This window comes from Microcaecilia unicolor, unplaced genomic scaffold (assembly GCF_901765095.1).
Source record: "Microcaecilia unicolor unplaced genomic scaffold, aMicUni1.1, whole genome shotgun sequence".
NCBI lineage: Eukaryota > Metazoa > Chordata > Amphibia > Gymnophiona > Siphonopidae > Microcaecilia > Microcaecilia unicolor.
The window spans coordinates 14,316-35,212 of record NW_021962947.1 but is presented as its reverse complement, the minus strand read 5'-3'; the positions used below and the strand labels follow the sequence as shown (position 1 = coordinate 35,212).

General features: G+C 42.8%; 1 protein-coding gene across 1 annotated transcript in view; it reads right to left on the bottom strand.

Moving 5' to 3' along the window:
• The window catches only part of LOC115458691 (COP9 signalosome complex subunit 7b-like), a 43,007-nt gene that overhangs the window by 8,988 nt on the left and 13,122 nt on the right, over positions 1-20,897 (bottom strand). Inside the window, exons 3-5 of the mRNA XM_030188518.1 lie at positions 15,224-15,299; positions 12,688-12,776; positions 1,081-1,283 (exon numbers count right to left, since the gene is read on the bottom strand). Coding sequence (XP_030044378.1) covers positions 1,081-1,283; positions 12,688-12,776; positions 15,224-15,299 — 368 coding nt within the window. The remainder of the gene's footprint in view (positions 1-1,080; positions 1,284-12,687; positions 12,777-15,223; positions 15,300-20,897) is intronic.

Sequence of the window (20,897 nt, the reverse complement as noted above, 5' to 3'; positions counted from 1 at the left end):
TTGAAAGAGGTGGGAATTTTTCCATATCTCAAACTACACAGCTCAGTATTCAAATGACACAGTCAACGTTTCATTAAAAACACCAACCAAAGTGTTTAAATCTATTCTACATATTTAATGCCGCTAGCTAGCTAGCCAACAATGCTGAACCACTACTGGCTCTATAGACAAACAGCTGCTATCTATAGCCATATAGCAATACAGATTAAGTTTGGACAGCCTTTTGCCGACTTAAATATATCCAAATAACTGTATGGACAGAGACTGAATAGTACTGCTGTCCATAGAGTTATGCAGAATTCCCATTCTCTGCTCCAGTGCCAGAAATTGTTAGATACAGCACAGCTCAAACTCTATTCAGAGGTCTCAAGGGTGGAAGCAGAAAAGACCACCACAGGTCAGAACCGAGTTACAACGGATAGTCTCTCTGTGTGGAGATCAGGCATGTAGTGCACTGAAATCTACGACCTTGTGTGTGTGTGGAGAAGTGGCCTAGTGGTTAGAGCACCACTCTTGACATCCAGAGGTGGCCAGCTCAAATCCCACTGTTGTTCCTTATTTGGGCAAGTCACTTAACCCTACATTGCTCACGTACAAATTAGATTGTGAGACTCCACAGACACGGAATGTAACTCACCTTGAGCTACTACTGAAAAAGATGTGAGCAAAATCTAAACAAACAAACTTGGTTAATGAGAAATGCAAGGACAGACTGAAGTGCATTTACAGGGCTGTATATATGTGTGAGCTAGGAGGGGTTCTCAGGAGAAAAAGGTGGCAGAGTGTTGCTGGGAAGGACTGGGATATACTTTCAGACTCTCAGAAAGTACTGAACAACTCAGGTGCATTTACAGAGATCTGTGCACATAGGGAGGGAGGAGTTTTCACAATACTAAAAAAAGCAGATGCTCCTGCAATGTAGAAAGACTATGTGCAAGTCTCAGTGCTGGAAGGGACAATTGAAGAGGATAACAGTTCTGTCCCAATGACTAAAACTCATGACGTTAGCGAGATTGTGGAAAAAAATGTACTTTAAAACACATTTATAAATGCAAGAAAGATGATCTATGACTGCCTCACCATTCTTGCAGCGTTTTCATAATACTATGAATGTCCTTCCTCTGCATATCTCTTCCAATACAGAAGTCCACCTCTAGCAGCTGGTTGCGCTGGTCCAATTTACCCTGGATGATGTCAGTGTAGACAGCTTCAATTATTAAGTCTTCCAATTCCCTCAAGTTCCGCATATCCAGATCTTTCAACAGCATAGAGTAAGGAATACACTGAAAGAGAGCACTCATGTCATTCCTACAGCACAGAGAGGAAAACAAAAAAAAGTCCCCTTTCTGGATTCCCCCAAAAGCTAAGACTACTAATGACATAGGAAAATGTGGGAGAGAGGTTCTGGAAGCAAAATTTAGGCTTTAGGTAGAAAGCTGAAATCCAGATCCTCCAGGGTAGCATTTTCTGAAGCTACCTATGCCACGGCAGGGCCCAAGAGACAGGCAGAGCTCCAGAGTCTCAATGCGTGGATGAGACGATGGTGCAGGGAGGAGGGCTTTAGATTTGTTAGGAACTGGGCAACATTCTGGGGAAGGGGGAGCCTATTCCGAAAGGATGGGCTCCATCTTAACCAGAGTGGGACCAGGCTGCTGGCATCGGCGTTTAAGAAGGAGATAGAGCAGCTTTTTAAACTAGAAATGGGGGGGAAGGCCGACAGGCGCTCAAAAGAGCATGGTTCGGGATACGGTATCTTTCAAAGATATCACCATAACAGGAAAGATAGAGTCTCCTGATAGTGAGGTTGCAAAAGAGATTGTAGTAGATCGGTATCTTTAATAACAATAAAAATCAGACCAAAAGATTGCCAATTAATACTGTCAAGTACTAAGCATGATGTACTTAGGACCAACAAACATAGTTTGAAATGTCTATATGCGAATGCAGGAGCCTAAGAAATAAGATGGGGGAGTTGGAATATATTGCACTAAATGAAAAAATTAGATTATAATAGGCATCTCTGAGACCTGGTGGAAGGAGGATAACCAGTGGGACACTGTCATAACGGGGTACAAATTATATCGTAGTGATAGGGTGAATCGGATGGTGGAGGGGTAGCATTTGTATATTAACGAGAGCCTTGAATCAAATAGATTGAAAATTCTGCAGGAAACAAAACACTCCTTGGAATCACTGTGGATTGAATCCATGTGCAAAGGGGGAAAAGGATAGTGATAGGAGTGTACTACCGTCCGCCTGGCCAGGACGAACAGACGGATGCGGAAATGTTAAAGGAAAATCAGGGACGCAAACAAACTGGGCAACACAATACTAATGGGGGATTTCAATTACCGCATATAGACTGGGTTAATGTAACATCTGTACACGCAAGGGACATAAGATTTCTTGATTGAAATCAAGGACAGCTTCATGGAACAGCTAGTTCAGGAGCCGACAAGAGAAGGAAAAATACTAGACTTAGTCCTAGTGGTGCTCATGATCTAGTGCAGGGGGGTACGATACGAGGGCCGCTGATAACAGGATCATAATATGATCGGTTTGATATTGGCATGAAGGAAGTGAAACTAGGAAATCAAGTACGCTAGCGTTTAACTCTAGAAAAGGTGATTACGACAAAATATGAGAAAAATGGTGAAAAAAAGACTGAAAGGAGCAGCTCGCAGAGTAAAAACTTGCATCAGGCGTGGATGCTGTTTAAAACACATCCTGGAGGTTCAGGACAAATATATTCCACGTATTAGAAAAAAGGGAAAAAAGACTAAACGTCAGCCGGCGTGGCTAACCGTAAGATAAAGGAAATCATTAGAGCCAAAAAAACAATCCTTCAGCAAGTGGAGAAGAGACCCAACTGAAAGTAACAGGATAGATCATAAGGAATGCCAAGCCAAATGCAAAGCGGCGATTAAGGAGGGCAAAAAAGGACTTTGAGAAGAAATTAGCGTTGGAAGCAAAATACATAGTAAAAATTTTTTTAGATACATTAAAAGCAGACACCGGCCAAAGAGTCGGTTGGGTCCGCTGGACGAAAATGGTGTTAAAGGGGCGATCAGGAGGACAAAGCCGTAGCGGAGAAATTAAATGAATCTTTGCTTCGGTCTCACGAGGAGGATTTGGGGGGGGAACCGGTGCCGGTAAAGAATATTTGAAGCGGGGGAGTCGAGAAACTAAACAAATTCTCTGTAACCTTGGAGGATGTAATGGGTCAGTTCAGCAAGCTGAAGAGTAGTAAATCACCGGGACCTGATGGTATTCATCCCAGAGTATTAATAGAACTAAAAATGAACTTGCGGAGCTACTGTTAGAAATATGCAATCTGTCCCTAAAATCGAGTGTAGTACCGGAAGACTGGAGGGTAGCCAATGTTACTCCGATTTTTAAGAAGGGTTCCAGAGGAGATCCGGGAAATTATAGACCGGTGAGTCTGACGTCGGTGCCGGGCAAGATGGTGGAGGCTATTATTAAGAATAAAATTGCAGAGCATATACAAAAACATGGACTGATGAGACAAAGTCAGCACGGATTTAGTGAAGGGAAGTCTTGCCTCACCAATCTAATGCATTTTTTTGAGGGGGTAAGCAAACATGTGGACAATGGGGAGCCGGTTGATATTGTATATCTGGATTTTCAGAAGGCGTTTGACAAAGTGCCGCACGAAAGACTCCTGAAGAAATTGCAGAGTCATGGAATCGGAGGTAGGGTATTATTATGGATTAAGAACTGGTTGAAAGATAGGAAGCAGAGAGTAGGATTGCGTGGCCAGTATTCTCAGTGGAGGAGGGTAGTTAGTGGGGTCCCGCAGGGGTCTGTGCTGGGTCCGTTGCTTTTTAATGTATTTATAAATGACCTAGAGATGGGAATAACTAGTGAGGTAATTAATTCGCCGATGACACAAAATTATTCAGGGTCGTCAAGTCGCAGGAGGAATGTGAACGATTACAGGAGGACCTTGCGAGACTGGGAGAATGGGCGTGCAAGTGGCAGATGAAGTTCAATGTTGACAAGTGCAAAGTGATGCATGTGGGTAAGAGGAACCCGAATTATAGCTAGTCTTGCAAGGTTCCGCGTTAGGAGTTACGGATCAAGGAAAGGGATCTGGGTGTCGTCGTCGATGATACGCTGAAACCTTCTGCTCAGTGTGCTGCTGCGGCTAGGAAAGCGAACTAGAATGTGGGTGTTATTAGGAAGGGTATGGAGTCCAGGTGTGCGGATGTTATAATGACGTTGTATCGCTACATGGTGCGGACCGCACCTGGAGTATTGTGTTCAGTACTGGTCTCCGTATCTCAAAAAGATATAGTAGAATTGGAAAAGGTACAGCGAAGGGCGACGAAAATGATAGTGGGGATGGGACGACTTTCCTATGAAGAGAGGCTGAGAAGGCTAGGGCTTTTCAGCTTGGAGAAGAGACGGCTGAGGGGAGATATGATAGAAGTGTATAAAATAATGAGTGGAATGGATCGGGTGGATGTGAAGCAACTGTTTCACGCTATCCAAAAATACTAGGACTAGAGGGCATGAGTTGAAGCTACAGTGTAGTAAATTTAAAACGAATCGGAGAAAACTTTTTCTTCACCCAACGTGTAATTAGACTCTGGAATTCGTTGCCGGAGAACGTGGTACGGGCGGTTAGCTTGACGGAGTTTAAAAAGGGGTTAGATAGATTCCTAAAGGACAAGTCCATAGACCGCTATTAAATGGACTTGGAAAAATTCCGCATTTTTAGGTATAACTTGTCTGGAATGTTTTTACGTTTGGGGAGCGTGCCAGGTGCCCTTGACCTGGATTGGCCACTGTCGGTGACAGGATGCTGGGCTAGATGGACCTTTGGTCTTTCCCAGTATGGCATACTTATGTACTTATGTACAGATACAGCTCCAAAAGACTAAGAGGATAATGGGACAAGGCTTGTGGCGGAGGCCTTTCTACTCTCCCAGGCAGCTACAATTTCCACCTTAAACGCAGCAAACTTCAGTCAATCTTGGCTTTTATATATTTAAGACGTTTCTGCTCATCAAACCAACAGTTCGTTTATAGCAGACTTTAAAAATAAGCAAAATATAGAAAGTATAATACAAACTGAATATGTCATTAAATGCATAACAAAGACAGAACAATGACAAGTCAAACATGAAAATCTCCTTAAAACCTCAAAGAGAATAATTCTTTTCTAAATCCCAGAAAAATAACATATCCCCTAGTGTAACAAATCTCAGTCAAAATCACAACCTAAACGTTACAATATTAACCCTTCCCAAAGGGCAAAGCATTTTCACAAAAGATTATTTTCCCCAGTCAGTGAAGGCCGGCAACTGTTAGCACAGATTCCCCATATCTATAGGTAGAAGACAAAACATCCATATCTGGCATGGCATTCTTTGATTTGTTAATCACTGCTGGAGACAGGTGCTGTAATACTAGAAGTGGCTGCAAGCGTGCCTCAGAGCAGAGTTTGCTGGGAGGCATGGACAGCAACGCCAAGTACAATATTTGCCTTTCCAAAACCACATTCAAGGCAAACTACATTCAGGTATAGTTGGTTCTGTCAAGCCAATAAGGAAAATGTTTCACCTCAAGGTTTACTTGGACATCTTCATCAGCAACTTATTGCCTGGTTCTAGATCCTTGCAGTTGATTTTGATGAAAACAATAAATAGCATATAAATACCTAAGAAGCTTAAGAGACTTTATATTAGTTTAAATTACCCCTGTTCTTGTAGCAATTTTTAGTAACTCAACAACTCGCCAATATTAAGATACAGACAGCAGTCCAGCAGCAAAATGGAGGCTATCTGGTCTTTTGCACCGAGTGCCATATGTATGATTATCTGCCAGTTGGCGAGAGGTCATACATATGCACTCGGTGCAAAGTGCTCCTAGCTCTCAGGGAATGAGTCCGATCTATGGAGGCTAGAGTGGCAGACATGGATGAGCTGAAGCAGAGAGGTATATAGAGGAGGCCTTCAGGGGTAAAGCAGAGCAGTCCCACCTCCAGTATGGCAGTCTCTGTACTTCAATGGAGGAAGGCCACCTGCATGGAGAGCATCACCTTGGTTTGGCAGAAGTAATCTGTAAGCAAAAACAAAGGGGATTTTCATTTAAACCTACGACAGACCAATCAAAAGAAACTAGGTAGTGGGATTTTCCAGCATCAGAAAGACAAAATTACTAGCAATAAATCAGATGGAAGAAGGGTATCGGAAATTAATAACTTGGAAAATGTAAGGAGGTCACTAGACTTATTGAAGAATAAACTTCAGATATTCTAGACCTATGGCTATAATTTCAATTGTTTACCATTCTTCTGATGGCATAATCATACTGGACACAGATTGATGGACATGATTAACACACAAAAAAAAATAAAATAAATAAAAGCATAGTCTTATGAACACTTGTTTACATGAATATAAAATGTCAGTATTTACCACTGGAAAAGGGTAAATGATTGAAATTATATCCATAGGTCTAGACTATTGAAGTTTGTTTCCGATACCCTTCTTCCATCTGATTATTGCTATTATCTTGCCAAAGCAAGAACATCCCACTACCTAGTTTCTTTTGAAAAGTAATTCCGTAGCTAGGGCCTGCCCTCCAAGTGATGCAATATCCTCTTCCACCAAGGCTGTCTCTTCAGGGGCTGGTCCCCAGGAGGGAAGGGTTAGAATAGTGGCTCTGGATGGCGATTCAATCATTAGGTATATAGATAGCTGGGTAGCTGGTGGACATGAGGATCACTTGGTAACTTGCCAGACTACTGCAAAAAGTGGTAGACCTCGCATATCATCTAAATAAGATTTTTGAAAGCGCTTGGGAGGAGCTACAGTGGAGGAAATAAGTATTTGATCCCTTGCTGATTTTGTAAGTTTGCCCACTGACAAAGACATGAGCAGCCCATAATTGAAGGGTAGGTTATTGGTAACAGTGAGAAATAGCACATCACAAATTAAATCCGGAAAATCACATTGTGGAAAGTATATGAATTTATTTGCATTCTGCAGAGGGAACTAAGTATTTAATCCCTCTGGCAAACAAGACCTAATACTTGGTGGCAAAACCCTTGTTGCAAGCACAGCGGTCAGACGTCTTCTGTAGTGATGATGAGGTTTGCACACATGTCAGGAGGAATTTTGGTCCACTCCCTCTTTGCAGATCATCTCTAAATCATTAAGAGTTCTGGGCTGTCGCTTGGCAACTCGCAGCTTCAGCTCCCTCCATAAGTTTTCAATGGGATTAAGGTCTGGGTGACTGGCTAGGCCACTCCATGACCCTAATGTGCTTCTCTGAGCCACTCCTTTGTTGCCTTGGCTGTATGTTTTGGGTCATTGTCGTGCTGGAAGACCCAGCCACGACCCATTTTTAAGGCCCTGGCGGAGGGAAGGAGGTTGTCACTCAGAATTGTACGGTACATGGCCCCATCCATTCTCCCATTGATGCGGTGAAGTAGTCCTGTGCCCTTAGCAGAGAAACACCCCCAAAACATAACATTTCCACCTCCATGCTTGACAGTGGGGACGGTGTTCTTTGGGTCATAGGCAGCATTTCTCTTCCTCAAACACGGCGAGTTGAGTTCATGCCAAAGAGCTCAATTTTTTGTCTCATCTGACCACAGCACCTTCTCCCAATCACTCTCGGCATCATCAGGTGTTCACTGGCAACTTCCGACGGGCCGTCACATGTGCCTTCCGGAGCAGGGGGACCTTGCGGGCACTGCAGGATTGCAATCCGTTATGTCGTAATGTGTTACCAATGGTTTTCGTGGTTGACAGTGGTCCCATCTGCCTTGAGATCATTGACAAGTTCCCCCCTTGTAGTTGTAGGCTGATTTCTAACCTTCCTCATGATCAAGGATACCCCACGAGGTGAGATTTGCGTGGAGCCCCAGATCTTTGTCGATTGACAGTCATTTTGTACTTCTTCCATTTCTTACTATGGCACCAACAGTTGTCTCCTTCTCGCCCAGCGTCTTACTGATGGTTTTGTAGCCATTCCAGCCTTGGTGCAGGTGTATGATCTTGTCCCTGACATCCTTAGACAGCTCCTTGCTCTGGCCATTTTGTAGAGGTTAGAGTCTGACTGATTCACTGAGTCTGTGGACAGGTGTCTTTCATACAGGTGACCATTGCCGACAGCTGTCTGTCATGCAGGTACGAGTTGATTTGGAGCATCTACCTGGTCTGTAGGGGCCAGATCTCTTACTGGTTGGTGGGGGATCAAATACTTATTTCCCTCTGCAGAATGCAAATAAATTCATATACTTTCCACAATGTGATTTTCCGGATTTAATTTGTGATGTGCTATCTCTCACTGTTACCAATAACCTACCCTTCAATTATGGGCTGCTCATGTCTTTGTCAGTGGGCAAACTTACAAAATCAGCAAGGGATCAAATTACTTATTTCCTCCACTGTATTTATCTTGGTACATGAGAGTACCAATGACCTAAGAAAAGCATGGGAAGGAGGTTCTGGAAACCAAATTTAGGCTTTTAGGTAAAAAGTTGAAATCCAGAACTTCCAGGGTAGCATTCTCAGAAAGGCTCACTGTTTCACATGCAGGGCCCACGAGGCAGAGCTCCAGAGTCTCAATGCATGTATGAGATGATGACCTATTCCAAAAGGTCTACATTTTTAAAAGTAGATAGGAACAGCTTTTACATTAGAACCTGAGGGAAAGCCAACGGTTGCTCAGGATCATGCTTCATATTTAGCTATCCTTGACGGGTAATACCAAAAACAAGGAAGTTAGGACATCCTGACAGAGGTTGCAACAAAAGCAAAAGAAGCCCAGGTGCCTTTAAGTGAAGAAAAGCAGAGTTGAAAGGGATAATTTGTGATCTTTCAACTACTAAGCAGCTTACAAATCTAAACAAAAAATATATATATAATTTGAAATGTTTATATAAAAATGCTACAGTAGAAGCCTAAAAATCGGATTACAGTTAGAATGGTTGGCATTGAAAAGACAAAAAGGCATCTTAGAGAAATGGCAGAATAAGGATAACCAATGGGATACTCTTACACCACCCTAACACCTCCTTCTCTAATTCCTCATACATCTTCTGCTTAATACGATTGTATACAAGATCCTGTCATGACTATGTCATAACAACACTCTATAAGCCACATTGAGCCTGCAAATAGGTAGGATAATGTGGGGGTACAATGTAATAAATAAAATAAATATTAGGGTACAATTTATTCAGAATAACTAAAGAGGGTATGAGTCAGACAGAATGAAAAGCTCTTCAGAAACAAAAAGCACTCTGGAATCTTTATGTACAAAATTCTCTGTGTGAAGGGGAAGAGAATAGTAGTGGGGGGTACAACACCATCCACCTAACCAGAACAGAGAAATAGATGATGAAATGTTAGAGAAGCTAACAAAATTTGGCAACACAATAAATCACACCAATACTGACTGGATAAAATGTCACATCGGGACATGCTGGTAGGTAAAGTTCCTAGATGAAACAAATGACTGCCTCATGGAACCTTCGGTTCAGGAACCCACAAGTACGAGAGTTATTTTAGATCTAGTCCTTAGTGGAATGCAGGATTTGGTGCGAGAGATAATAGTGCTGGGGCCACTTGGCGACAGCCAGATGCAAAGAATTAATAAAGAAGGCTAAAAGAGAATAAGAAAAGAAACTTGCCACAGAGGCTAAAACTAACAGTAACAACTTTTTCAGGTACATCAGAACCAGAAAGGCTGCGAAAGAATCCGTGGGACCATTAGATCACGAAGTCCAGGGGCACTCAAGTGACTATGTAACTCAAAGTCAACATGGATTAGTCAAGGGAAGTCTTGCCTCACCAATCTACTACATCTTTTTTTAAAGGTGTGAACAAACACACAGATAACCGTGAACCACCCTAGCTAAAGCACTGTTCTTCACTGCAACGTTAAAGGGCCAGTGGTGACCCCTATTGATACCAAGTGTGGCTCTCTAACTCCCCAGTATACAGTGTCCCTCCAAATTTTCCTCAGACTTGCTACTGGCATCTCTCTCTCTAACAGTTATTCTGTTTAAGATCTGTATCACACAGCACTTTTGCTGCCCAAAACCCCTTTTCACAAGACTGAGAACACCATGCAGTTTGAACCTAGTACAGGCTTTGTGGTGCAAGATGAAAACAGAATACCTGTTCAAAATGTGGCACTCTTTATATATATAAAAAAAAAAAAAAAAAGCCTCTACAGAAAATATAGGGAGAGATTTAAACATTGGGAGGTAAGGTGAGAGGGGAGACAGTGTGGAGCAACTAGTTCTTATCTACTAATTTTCTTCCTTTAGGCCCAACAGATCAATCCAGGCCTTGTGGGTTATGCCTGTCTTGCCAGCAGGTGGAGGTAGAGGACTCAAAATCAAGTTGAGCACTAGTAGGCAGTGTGTAGATTAGCCAACTCAATATTCCAATAACAAAGAAAAAGCAACAAGATTTAAACCAGAATAAAAAAAAAACTGAAACATCTCCTTCCTTTCTGCATACAACAGCCAAAAGAAGAATAAAATATTTAAAACTTTATAAAAAGTTGAAAGTCATCCAAACAGATACGATTTCAGAACTGTAAAACACAGAAGTCAAGGGTGGGCATCTGGATTGAACCGTTGGGACTAAAAGGAAATAAAATTAGCAGGCAAAAACAAGAGTTTTCTTCCTTAGCATTACCCAACAGGTCAATCCAGGACCTTGTGGGATACACAAAGCAGTCCTCAAGCAGGACAGGAACGTTAATCAGTGGTGTACTGCATGGATCGGTCCTCGGGTGGCTCTTTTTAACATCGTTCTGAGGCTATTGCAGAAGGACTGTCTGGTTAAGGATTGTCTCTTTGCAGATGATACCAAACTCTGTAAACAGGGTGGACACCTCTGGAAAGTGTGGTGGCTCATGAGAAAGGACTAGCCAAGTTTGAAAGAAAGTTGCCAATTATAGGACCAAAGATTTAATGCTAGGAAATGAAGGGTCATGCACTCGGGCTACAAAAATCCAAGGGAATAGTACAATATAGGGGGTGAAATGCTTCTGTGTATGAAGACGAGCAGGACTCTGGGGGTGATTGTTCTGATGATCTTAAGATGGGCCAAACAGATAGAAAAGGGCAACAGTCAAAGCAGAAGGATACTTGGGTGCATAAGGACCAGCAGGGGGAAAAAAAAAGGCAACAGTGCCCTTGTTGAGTTATGGTGGGGCTAAAGTAGTGAGCATGAAGTATGAGTGTGAAGGGGGGGGGGGGGGGGGGGGGGGGATAAAAATGGAAAATGCAGTATGTACTGTGAGCCATGCCGGTGATTTACGGTTAGATGCTCCTGAAGGCTCAAATTGTGGTTTCTTTGAGATACTGTACACACACTTGGAAGTTTTGGATATTTCTGTGCGAACACTGTTGTACTGTGTTTATATAAAAAAAAAAAAAAAAAAAACAAGTAGTTCAAATGACTTATTTCACCTTCTAACATACTTATGACAGGTCTTATATGTGATGGTATAATGATTTTTTCTAGGTATGGTTGGCTTCATAAATAGGAATAATACTTGTTTTTAAAGTTATTTTTACATCTTTTCCAAATGAGATTATATATGTATGCAGTATGTTCTTCTGAAAGTTATACTCTTTTTATATGAACTATGCTTTTTTTTCTAATTCTTTTTAAGGTCCTTCTTGATTTACATAGATGTTTTTATATGCATGGGTTTCTATATTTAAATGTATGGATACATGTTTTAAAGCTCTTTGTATCTATGTTATTTAAGGCTAGAATCCCTGACACAGTCACCAAAATACTGCTATGTCGGGGTCATCAAATATATTATCAACTTGAGTGTGGCCTCCAGTAACATTATCCCTCTGGGCCATCTTCTACTTTTGTCTCTCTATTAGTGTGAGTTAAACAGAAAAATATGAGCGGTATATGTTCAGAGCAAAATGGGGGCATAACTGAACTGCACATGACAGTAGCATACCCCTATTGATGCAATCAAGATAACTTCTGCAGTCAAATCATGTGATTCTGTATGACAATAACACATGACAACACAAACACTGGAGGCCATCAGCATTTTTGGTCACCCCTTCCTGCATTTACATATAACCCCATGCCAGTGGTTCAACACTGATTTAGCATGCCTTAAATTTTGGATGGAAAGTGAAAGCCTCATTTTCCTTTTATTCTGGACAGCTGTGAATTTTACTACAAGCTTTTTCATAGTTTGCACATTATCAATACACAACCCTCAGCATCACACTTAATTCCCCAAGTTGAACTTTTGCATTCCCTGTAGTACATTGGAGAAAACCCCAGGCACCTTAGCAGAGGTGCTAAAATTCAGAGTCTGCACGAGGGGCCAAGGAGTTAGTGCCAAGCCATAGTGCAGAGTCTGCAATAGGAACCAAGGCTGAATAGGGACCCACTGCTGCAACCAAAGAACCATTTGCTCAGGAGCTGGGGCCAGAGTCAACCTCCATGGTCAGGAAGCCTCTGTTGTAGTAGTTTGGAACAAGTTACTGTTATGAGACCACACTACAGAAAAAGCAGTCAAAAACACAACAACATGTAGCTATTCCTATAAAAAAAAAAGTTACTTTGTGCCTAGATGTCAAAGAATGTTTCCAGTCCTGCTACAGCAAGGTTGCCTACTCTAAACATCTCAAGCACAATCAGGTACCTTCATCCTGGAGGCCAGGCTAACAATGGTCAGGTGTTTCAGCTTATTCTTCTGTGCTCCAGTCAGCTCAGGTAGGTTGTCTTTCATTGCTGTTTGAAAACAATCCCAGAAGCAAAAAATATAATAAAAAATAAATTATATGTGTGTATACACACACACCACACATATACCAGTATATACAAATACATACACATACACACAAACATATATATATATATATACACACACACACACACATATATATATATATACACACACACACACAAAAAAACAAAAAGGCACACAAACTGCTTACAAAACAGTAGATAAAAACAACAAAGCAGTGGAATCAAATGCATTTATTGGAACAATACCCGACGTGGCCACGCTTCGCCCTCAGGCTGCGTCAGGGTAAATAGAACTAGAGTTTGGAACTACTAGTGTGTATGATATATTTTACATACACTTTTGATAGTTTTGTACCCCTGACGCAGCCTGAGGGCGAAACGTGGCCCACGTGGGTATTGTTCCAATAAATGCATTTGATTCCCACTGCTTTGTTGTATATATACTATATATATATATATATATATATATTATATAATTATATAATATATAATATATATATATATATATATATATATATATATATATATATATATACACACACCACACCACACACTAGCCGTTAAGCCCATTTAACGGGCGAGATTTTTGTTTGGCAAAATTCCTGTCCCCTGCCCTCTCCCCTCCATCCCCTGCCTCTCCCCTCCATCCATGTGCATCTTTCTCCTGTCTTCCCGTCTCCTCATCCATGTCCAGCACTTCTCATGCTCTCTCCTCCATCCATGTCCATAGCTCTCCTCTCTCCATGCCCTCCTACCATGACTAGCAATTCTCTTTTACCCCCTGTCCTCCCCTGTCATTCACATCCAGTTATTTTCCTCTATCCCCTCCCTCCATCCATCCATATCTTCCTGTCTTCCCTCACCTCCATTCATGCCCAGCATTTCTCCTTCCCTCACCTGCATCCATGTCCAGCATTTTCTCCCTCCCTCCAGATGGGCTGTCGCCGCCCCTCCCCCCGATGTCGCCACTACCGCTCCCCACTCCTGGGGTCAACGCCAGCCCCCATCCCATGGGCGGGGGCTCTCATCTCCATGAGCTTCCAGTGCCTCACCTCCGAAATCGCAGCAGGCAGATCGCCTCCCGTCGGCCTTCTTCTCTTCCTTGCCTGTGTCCCGCCCTCGTGTGACGTAACGTCGGCGAGGGCGGGACACAGGCAGGGCAGGAGGCCGAGGGAGGCGATCTGCCTGCCTGCGCTTCGGCGCCTGTAAGTTCATGGAGGGAGAGGCCAGGCCCAGGTTGGCTGCGGCATCGGGGGGGGGGGGGGGGGGCGTAGTGACCTCGCGGTTCCCTCCCTCCCCTTCCGTGTTCCAGGTCCACTCCTCAGCGCAGTGTTCTTTCCCTCTCTGTTCCATCCCTCTGACGTCATCACGTCTTGACGCGGGGCGCGGGATAGAGAGGGAAATCTCTACTGCGCATTTGCGGGTGAGTCGGTCACTTGCCATTTATATGTTTGATATATCACAAGACCATTAAATAGGTATTAAAAGCACCACTCAGATCCCACAAGATAAAACAAACAAGTTGTGTCATTGATAAACACAACACCCATAGGTACTGTATTATTATTATTAATTACATTTGTACCCCGCGCTTTCCCACACATAGCAGGTTCAATGCGGCTTACATAGTAAATAGAATTACAAAGTCTTAGTGGTAGTGGAGTTTTAAGGATATGTAAATTGAGCATGGAGAGGTAAACAAAGATACAATGAGCAAAAGGAGAAGAGATTGGGAGGGGTAAGGAGTAGGAAGGATGGAGAGGAAGAGATTGAGGAATGAGCATAAGGAGATTGTGAGACATGGTCAAAGGTATAATAATTGTATGAGCAGAAACAATCCCACATGCCCAAAAGAGTGCACGGTGACTAGCGGCCAGGGACTGCATCATCTTACTAGGATTACTAAATGAGTAGCAAAAGGCATGCCTGGATTCTCAGCTTTGGTGCAGCACCACCTGCAATGTCATCACAGTATTATGATCCCTTGCTGCATATTAATGGCTCAATAAAACAAGCCAAAATTATAAAGCACAACTATAATTTTAGGCCCACTGAAGCTCCTTCTGGTCCTCGGCAAGTCACTTAACCCTCCACTGCTCCAGGTACACTAGGGACGGCCAAAGTATCTGCATATAATACATACAAACCACTTTAGCAGTATCAAAGCCATGACACTGACCCCCTTCCTGTATTGTAATGGCACATTAGAAGTACCAAGATGAACACAATATACAGAGACAACCTGCTTTGAAGTAGCATGAGACCACTACAGATATTGGGTAATATCTGGGTATATCACTAACTAAGGCGCTTTGATCATCTGACCTTTGGCCTTGCCACACAGTACAGAGCATATTATCAAAGCCAGACATCAACATGTTTTATTTCTATACAAAAATGGTTTGCTTTGGAGCCTGTTAGTCCCTTACCTACATAATCCGGATATGTCCCGTATGCAAAAATATTCAACAACTGAAAGTATGCAGCGTTAGGTCCTTGAGCAAGCTAGGAGACAAAAAAATAAAGTCTTCAGTGATATAAAAACAATCAAGCATCAGTTTCCACATTCTCAAAGGGGTCTTAAAGAGTAGATCGTATCATATGTTCCCATAAGATAAGTCTCAAGTCTGCAGATCCTCAATGCTGGTGCTGACAGTCAGTGGCAGACATTCAGCTACCTGTGCTGACATCATACTAAGCCACCTATTCATTCCTGAACAAGCAAACTAAACAGGCTGGAGGAGGATGTTGCAACACAGAGAATGACGCTGGGACAAAAATGTGTCCCTGTTCCTGCCCCATCCCCGCAAGCTCTGTCGGATCCCATCTGCACAAGCCTTGAACAGCTATGATTTTTTGTTTAAATCATTTTATTAAAAGTATAAAAAGAAACAATATTCTGTACAACAGTCATTTTATAAAATCACAAACAATACAGAACAAGGATCAACAACATTCCTGTCTCCTCTCACAAACATCCCCCTCCACTATCAGGAAAACTGAACAAGCCAAATTACTACAGAATGCTACATAAAAAAATCCATGCTAACAGAATACCTCGCTCACACACATCGAACACAAATGTCAAATTCATTCTTGGTCAGCTATTATGTAACATATATTAAGCCAAAACCCCAAGAAGCCACACCAAAGAAATAGAAAGAGATGCATTTCCTCCTATACCATGCAAAATATAAAGATCACATATGCCAGGGATAGTGTTAGGGGAGTGAAACTAGGACAACTGCCCCCTAAGCCTGCTGGAAGCTGATGAAGGTACGACATAGTAATGGGCTTTGGGATCCCCTCCCAAATTTCTGCCTTGGGCCCTAGCCACAACTAAAACCAGCTCTGGTAGAGTACACATTTCAAATCTGACGTTCTAATCACAAAATAGCAAAATAATTTTTACCTTTTGTTCTCATTTTAATTTTTCAAATCATGTTGGTCCCAGGCTGTGGGTTTTGTTTCCCTCTCTCTTCTCAACTCACTCACCAGGGTCTCCTGCCCATTTGATGTTTCTTCTTTCTCCATGCTCACCATCTGTCTTCCATTTCTGTGTACCTATCTTTCCCCATGTTCAGCATCTCTTCTCTGTATCCCCTATAATTCCCTGTCCAGCATATTCTCTGTGCATCTCCCCGGACTCATCACCACCACTCTATGTCCCTCCACCTGTGTCTCTATGCTCCTCTACAGGTCCAGCATCTCCCTTCTGCGTTCCTATTCTCCACCATGTCTAACGTCTTCCCTCTGTGTCCATATATCCCCTCCCATGTCTGGCATTGCTCCTCTGTGTCCATCCGCATGTAGCATCTCCCCTTTTTGTTCCTGTCCCTATGCTTCCCTCCATGCCCATCTTCTCCCCTCTATTCCAGCTTCCCTCTTCTCTTCCTCCGCCACACCAATGTGTTTCCCATCCCTTCCTCCGCTGTGTGTTCAGGATTTCACTCCCTCGTCCTTCATCCCCTTGGTTCAGCATCTCTTTCCCGTACTCTCCCTTCTCTTGCTTCCCCCCTGTAGGTCAGGCAGGCCAAGTTTTACCTTGGTAACCTGAAAGTTACTAATCCTTGGAAGCCTGGTTAAAGCTACTTTTGGTTACTTGTGGAGACTAGTCATACAGACTCTGGAGTTGTCAGAACAGGGTGCAGGAAGATTATGTTTTAAATTGTCAAACATATTTCAATTCTCAACTTACTTTGTCTTTGATGGGAACAAGTTTTATTTTGAACAAATAAGGCGTTTTTGTTTTATTTGCAACCCTCTGGTGGCCATGTTTGTTGAGGCTCCATGCCAGTCTGCCACCCACACTACCACAGTCTATCATCTTTTGCAGTACTGGTTGGGCCCCACCCACTACCTTCATTTTACTGGGAGCTGTCAATGCAGGATTAGATTAAAGTCCCCTCCCAACACACGACTTCCCTCTGCTGTAGCTGCCCTATCTGCAGAGATAGGTTGGTGAAGAGAGGGGTTTGTTGTACATTGTAAGTAGGGTAAATGACCATTTGATTGATCTATATCGAGCTTTCACCACCAATGACCATTCAGTCAAATCCTTTTTAACCTCCTGTATCTACACTCTAATATGCTAGATTAATGCTGCCTCCCCTTCCCTTTTTGATACTCCACATTTAAGGCACATAGTTATAATAGAGAAATCTTTGCCTCTCCTCCTAAAATGAGTCTCCTGCCTTAGCCAATCTTATTTCCATATATAGACAACTTTTTTCTTCTGTGGAAAAGAAAAGAATTTTAGTTTCAGTGTCAAAGGCCTTAATCACTCCCACAAACTAAACTAAAATCTGTCGATTTTAATACACTCACTTCTCCAGTCTCATTCAATAGCTCATTTACCTCCCACACTCCATACTTACATTCTTACCTCCCCACATTCCCTCCTGCAGATCTTATTCTGTCACCTTAATCCCTTCTCCCTCCCATTCCCTAACCCATGTCCAGGTCTGCAACCTCAATACTCAGGCTGCCAAACCCAGGAGTCAACCCCATTCCCAAGATTTAAAAATGGTTGGGACATTTGAAGAAAAACACAAACTATCAATTCCGGTTAACCATCAACCTATAAACCAATTATTCAGCATATCAGCCCTCTTAAAACGATCGCTTAGCATCCTTATGTCCAACTATTTTAGTCTAATTCCTATTGCATCTGTCCTCTATTACATTAGCTTTAAGAAGAGGTGTCATTTCTGCCACTGAATTCTGTTCCAGTCTTTTCCTGCCTCTCGTCATTCTGCATCTTGGGTACTCCCCTGGCTGCATCTTCACCACCATATCTGCAATCTCTAGGGTGCCAGGGATCCCTGCCTTCTTTAGCATCTGTCAAGCCTCCGCAATCAAGGTGACCCTTGTAGCTAATTCTGCTATGGTGAAGGCTAGTCTGAAAAGTCTACCAGTAGTGATTTCTCTGCTCAACTTGCAGGTGACCTCCTATTGTTCCTAGCAACTTTAACATTGCCGCGGATAAGTTTGCAAATACCTCAGGTTTTATTGACTTTATAAAAAGGTTCCAAACTTCTTACCTTTGGATATAATTTGTCCTTTGCACTATACTCACAGTTGGCAGTAATTAAACCCCTAAGTCTGTTTTGGTTTCAAGTCCAATCTTTAAAAGGTCTCAATACTGTCCCCTTTCTCCCTTATTTTTAGAGCCATTCTCGCAAAATAAGAAAACTCTACAATTAAGAGTATTAGAATGTGGCAGGAGGATGTTAAGAGTTTAGCTTTAGTAGATGACATTTTCTTTTTATTCTTAATGGATCCAGCGAGTTCTTTATTCACAGTTTTAATGGAATTTAAGAAGTTTAACTATGGAAACATAGTGGCCATACTCAGGGCTCAAGAAATACTGGACCGGGCCCAGGGCAGGGCCGCAGCCCCCTGGATCGTCGCCAGCCTCTCCCCCCACCCCAGATCGCTGCTGCAAACTACCTTCCTCTAGAGCTGCCCTCTTCTGCCGATTGCCTGCTTTTCCTGAGAGGAAAAGCAGCACGCTCAGTTGGGCAGAAGAGCAGCACTGGAGGTGCTCCTCTGGATCCTCCCCAGCCTCCAAGGGGGGCCTGGCCGCGGCGCTGGAATTTTTCATCTCTCCTGCTGGGACGCCATCACTCGAGTCCTAGCAGGAGCAGGAGAGAGGGGGCCCGGGCCATTTTGCCCCCCCAACCCTCTGCGGCCCTGGCCATACTCATTACTATAGCCCAGGAAAGATTGGAAAGAGGGTTTTCTATTTCAGTGGGTGAGGGGAGACAAGTTACTTGGGAATTCAACTTCCAAAGTCCTCCAGTTTCCTGTACGAAGTAAAAATGAAGTTTTTGTAGATCACATCACAACTATAAACCACTGTGACTTGTTCGCAAAAAGGGTGGTATATTAAATTAACTATTAAACTAAGATGTTGCAAAATTAGAAAGGGCTACCACTTTATGATGGGTCTTCTGGCTTTATTTAAAATGGTCCTAACTAAATGGTTGTATATTTTCAAATAGCCCCAATATATTTCTAGACAGAAGAATTATACATTACTGTTTTTGTGGAAAGAAACCCAAAGTGTAATTTAGGCTTAGCATGTTAACCTATGCTCAAAAACGTGAGGGTTTGTCTGTTCCCAACTTAGATTTAACTCAGTAAATCCTGTCACTTTAGGCAGGTACAAAACTAGATAAGAAATATGATCTGTTGCCCTCCCATTTTATACGAACAATCCCCAATATATCCATTAGCCACAAATTTTGTGTTACAATCTCAAGTAGGAATCTTCCCTCTTGGTTATGGAGGAGGAATTTGATGCAGCCACTTCAGAAGGTTTGGGGATGGCTTTGTAAACAGAAACAAACTGGGGGTCAGCTACCTCCCTACAACCAACCCCAAATATGCATATGGAATCCAAATATTCAAAACACGAACGATCTATATGAAACCACAAAAATAACATATAGAACGCAGCCAAAACTTCTTCAAGATAAGGCTCCTGAGAGCTATCACAGCTAAAAGACTAGGGTGGAACTCTAGATTCATCTGCTTGTGACTAAAGGAAAGAAAATTATCAAGCAAGAAAAGTTTTCAGTCCATAGAATCAGCAGCAGATGAATCCCGAGACATGTGGGATGTACCAAAGCAGATCCTAAACAGGGCGGGAAGCCGAAACCCGAACAACAAGAAGGAATACCCCAAAAGACATGCTCTCCCATGCTGCAACATCCAAGCCATTGTGTCTGACAAACATGTGGACGGACGACCGGGTCACTACCTGACAGATCTCCTCAGCAGCAACCACTGAGCCTCCATCCACGAGGTTACCAGAGCCAGGAACTTGTGACCTGGATTGGCCACTGTTGGAAACAGGATGCCGGGCTTGACAGACCCAGTCTGCCCCAGTATGGCAATACTGATAACATAAGCCGAAGCAATAGTTTCCTTAACCCAGCACGCAAATGGTCGCCTTAAATACTGCTGCTCCTTTGCGAGGTCCCCCCCCCCCCCAAAAAAAAAGTACAAAAAGATGATCCAAACGGTGGAAGTCATTAGTCAAACCTAAATACTGAAAGGGGACCCGCTTATCATCCAGTAAGCATAAAAGCTGGAAAAAAAGCCGGAAAAATGATGGAAACTGGTCCTCACTAAAGGACGGCAGAAACAGCAGCTGGTTAAGATGAAAAGAGGAAACCATATTCGGGAGAAAGGAAGGAACTGTACACGCATGGTAATCCCTGCTTCCAAAAAATAGAGGAAGAGATCTCTGCAAGAGAGCGCCTGCAGTTTGGAGATTCCCTGGGCTGACGAAATAGCCAATAGATTATCACATTAAGCGCGAGATCTTTAAACGTCGCCTTACGCAATGGTTCAAATGGAGGCAGTACCACATTAAGACTCCACTCTGGACATGGACAAACTACCAGAGGGTTATTTTTTATTTATTGCATTTGTATCCCACATTTTCCCACCTATTTGCGGGTTCAGTGTGGCTTACAATATATTGGAAGATGGAAGTACAATTTGTAACAACTTGGTTATAGATTACATTTTGAGGAGTTATGCGAAGAAAGTCAAGTATCCTTGAGAAAGTAGAACAATTGAGAAGAACAA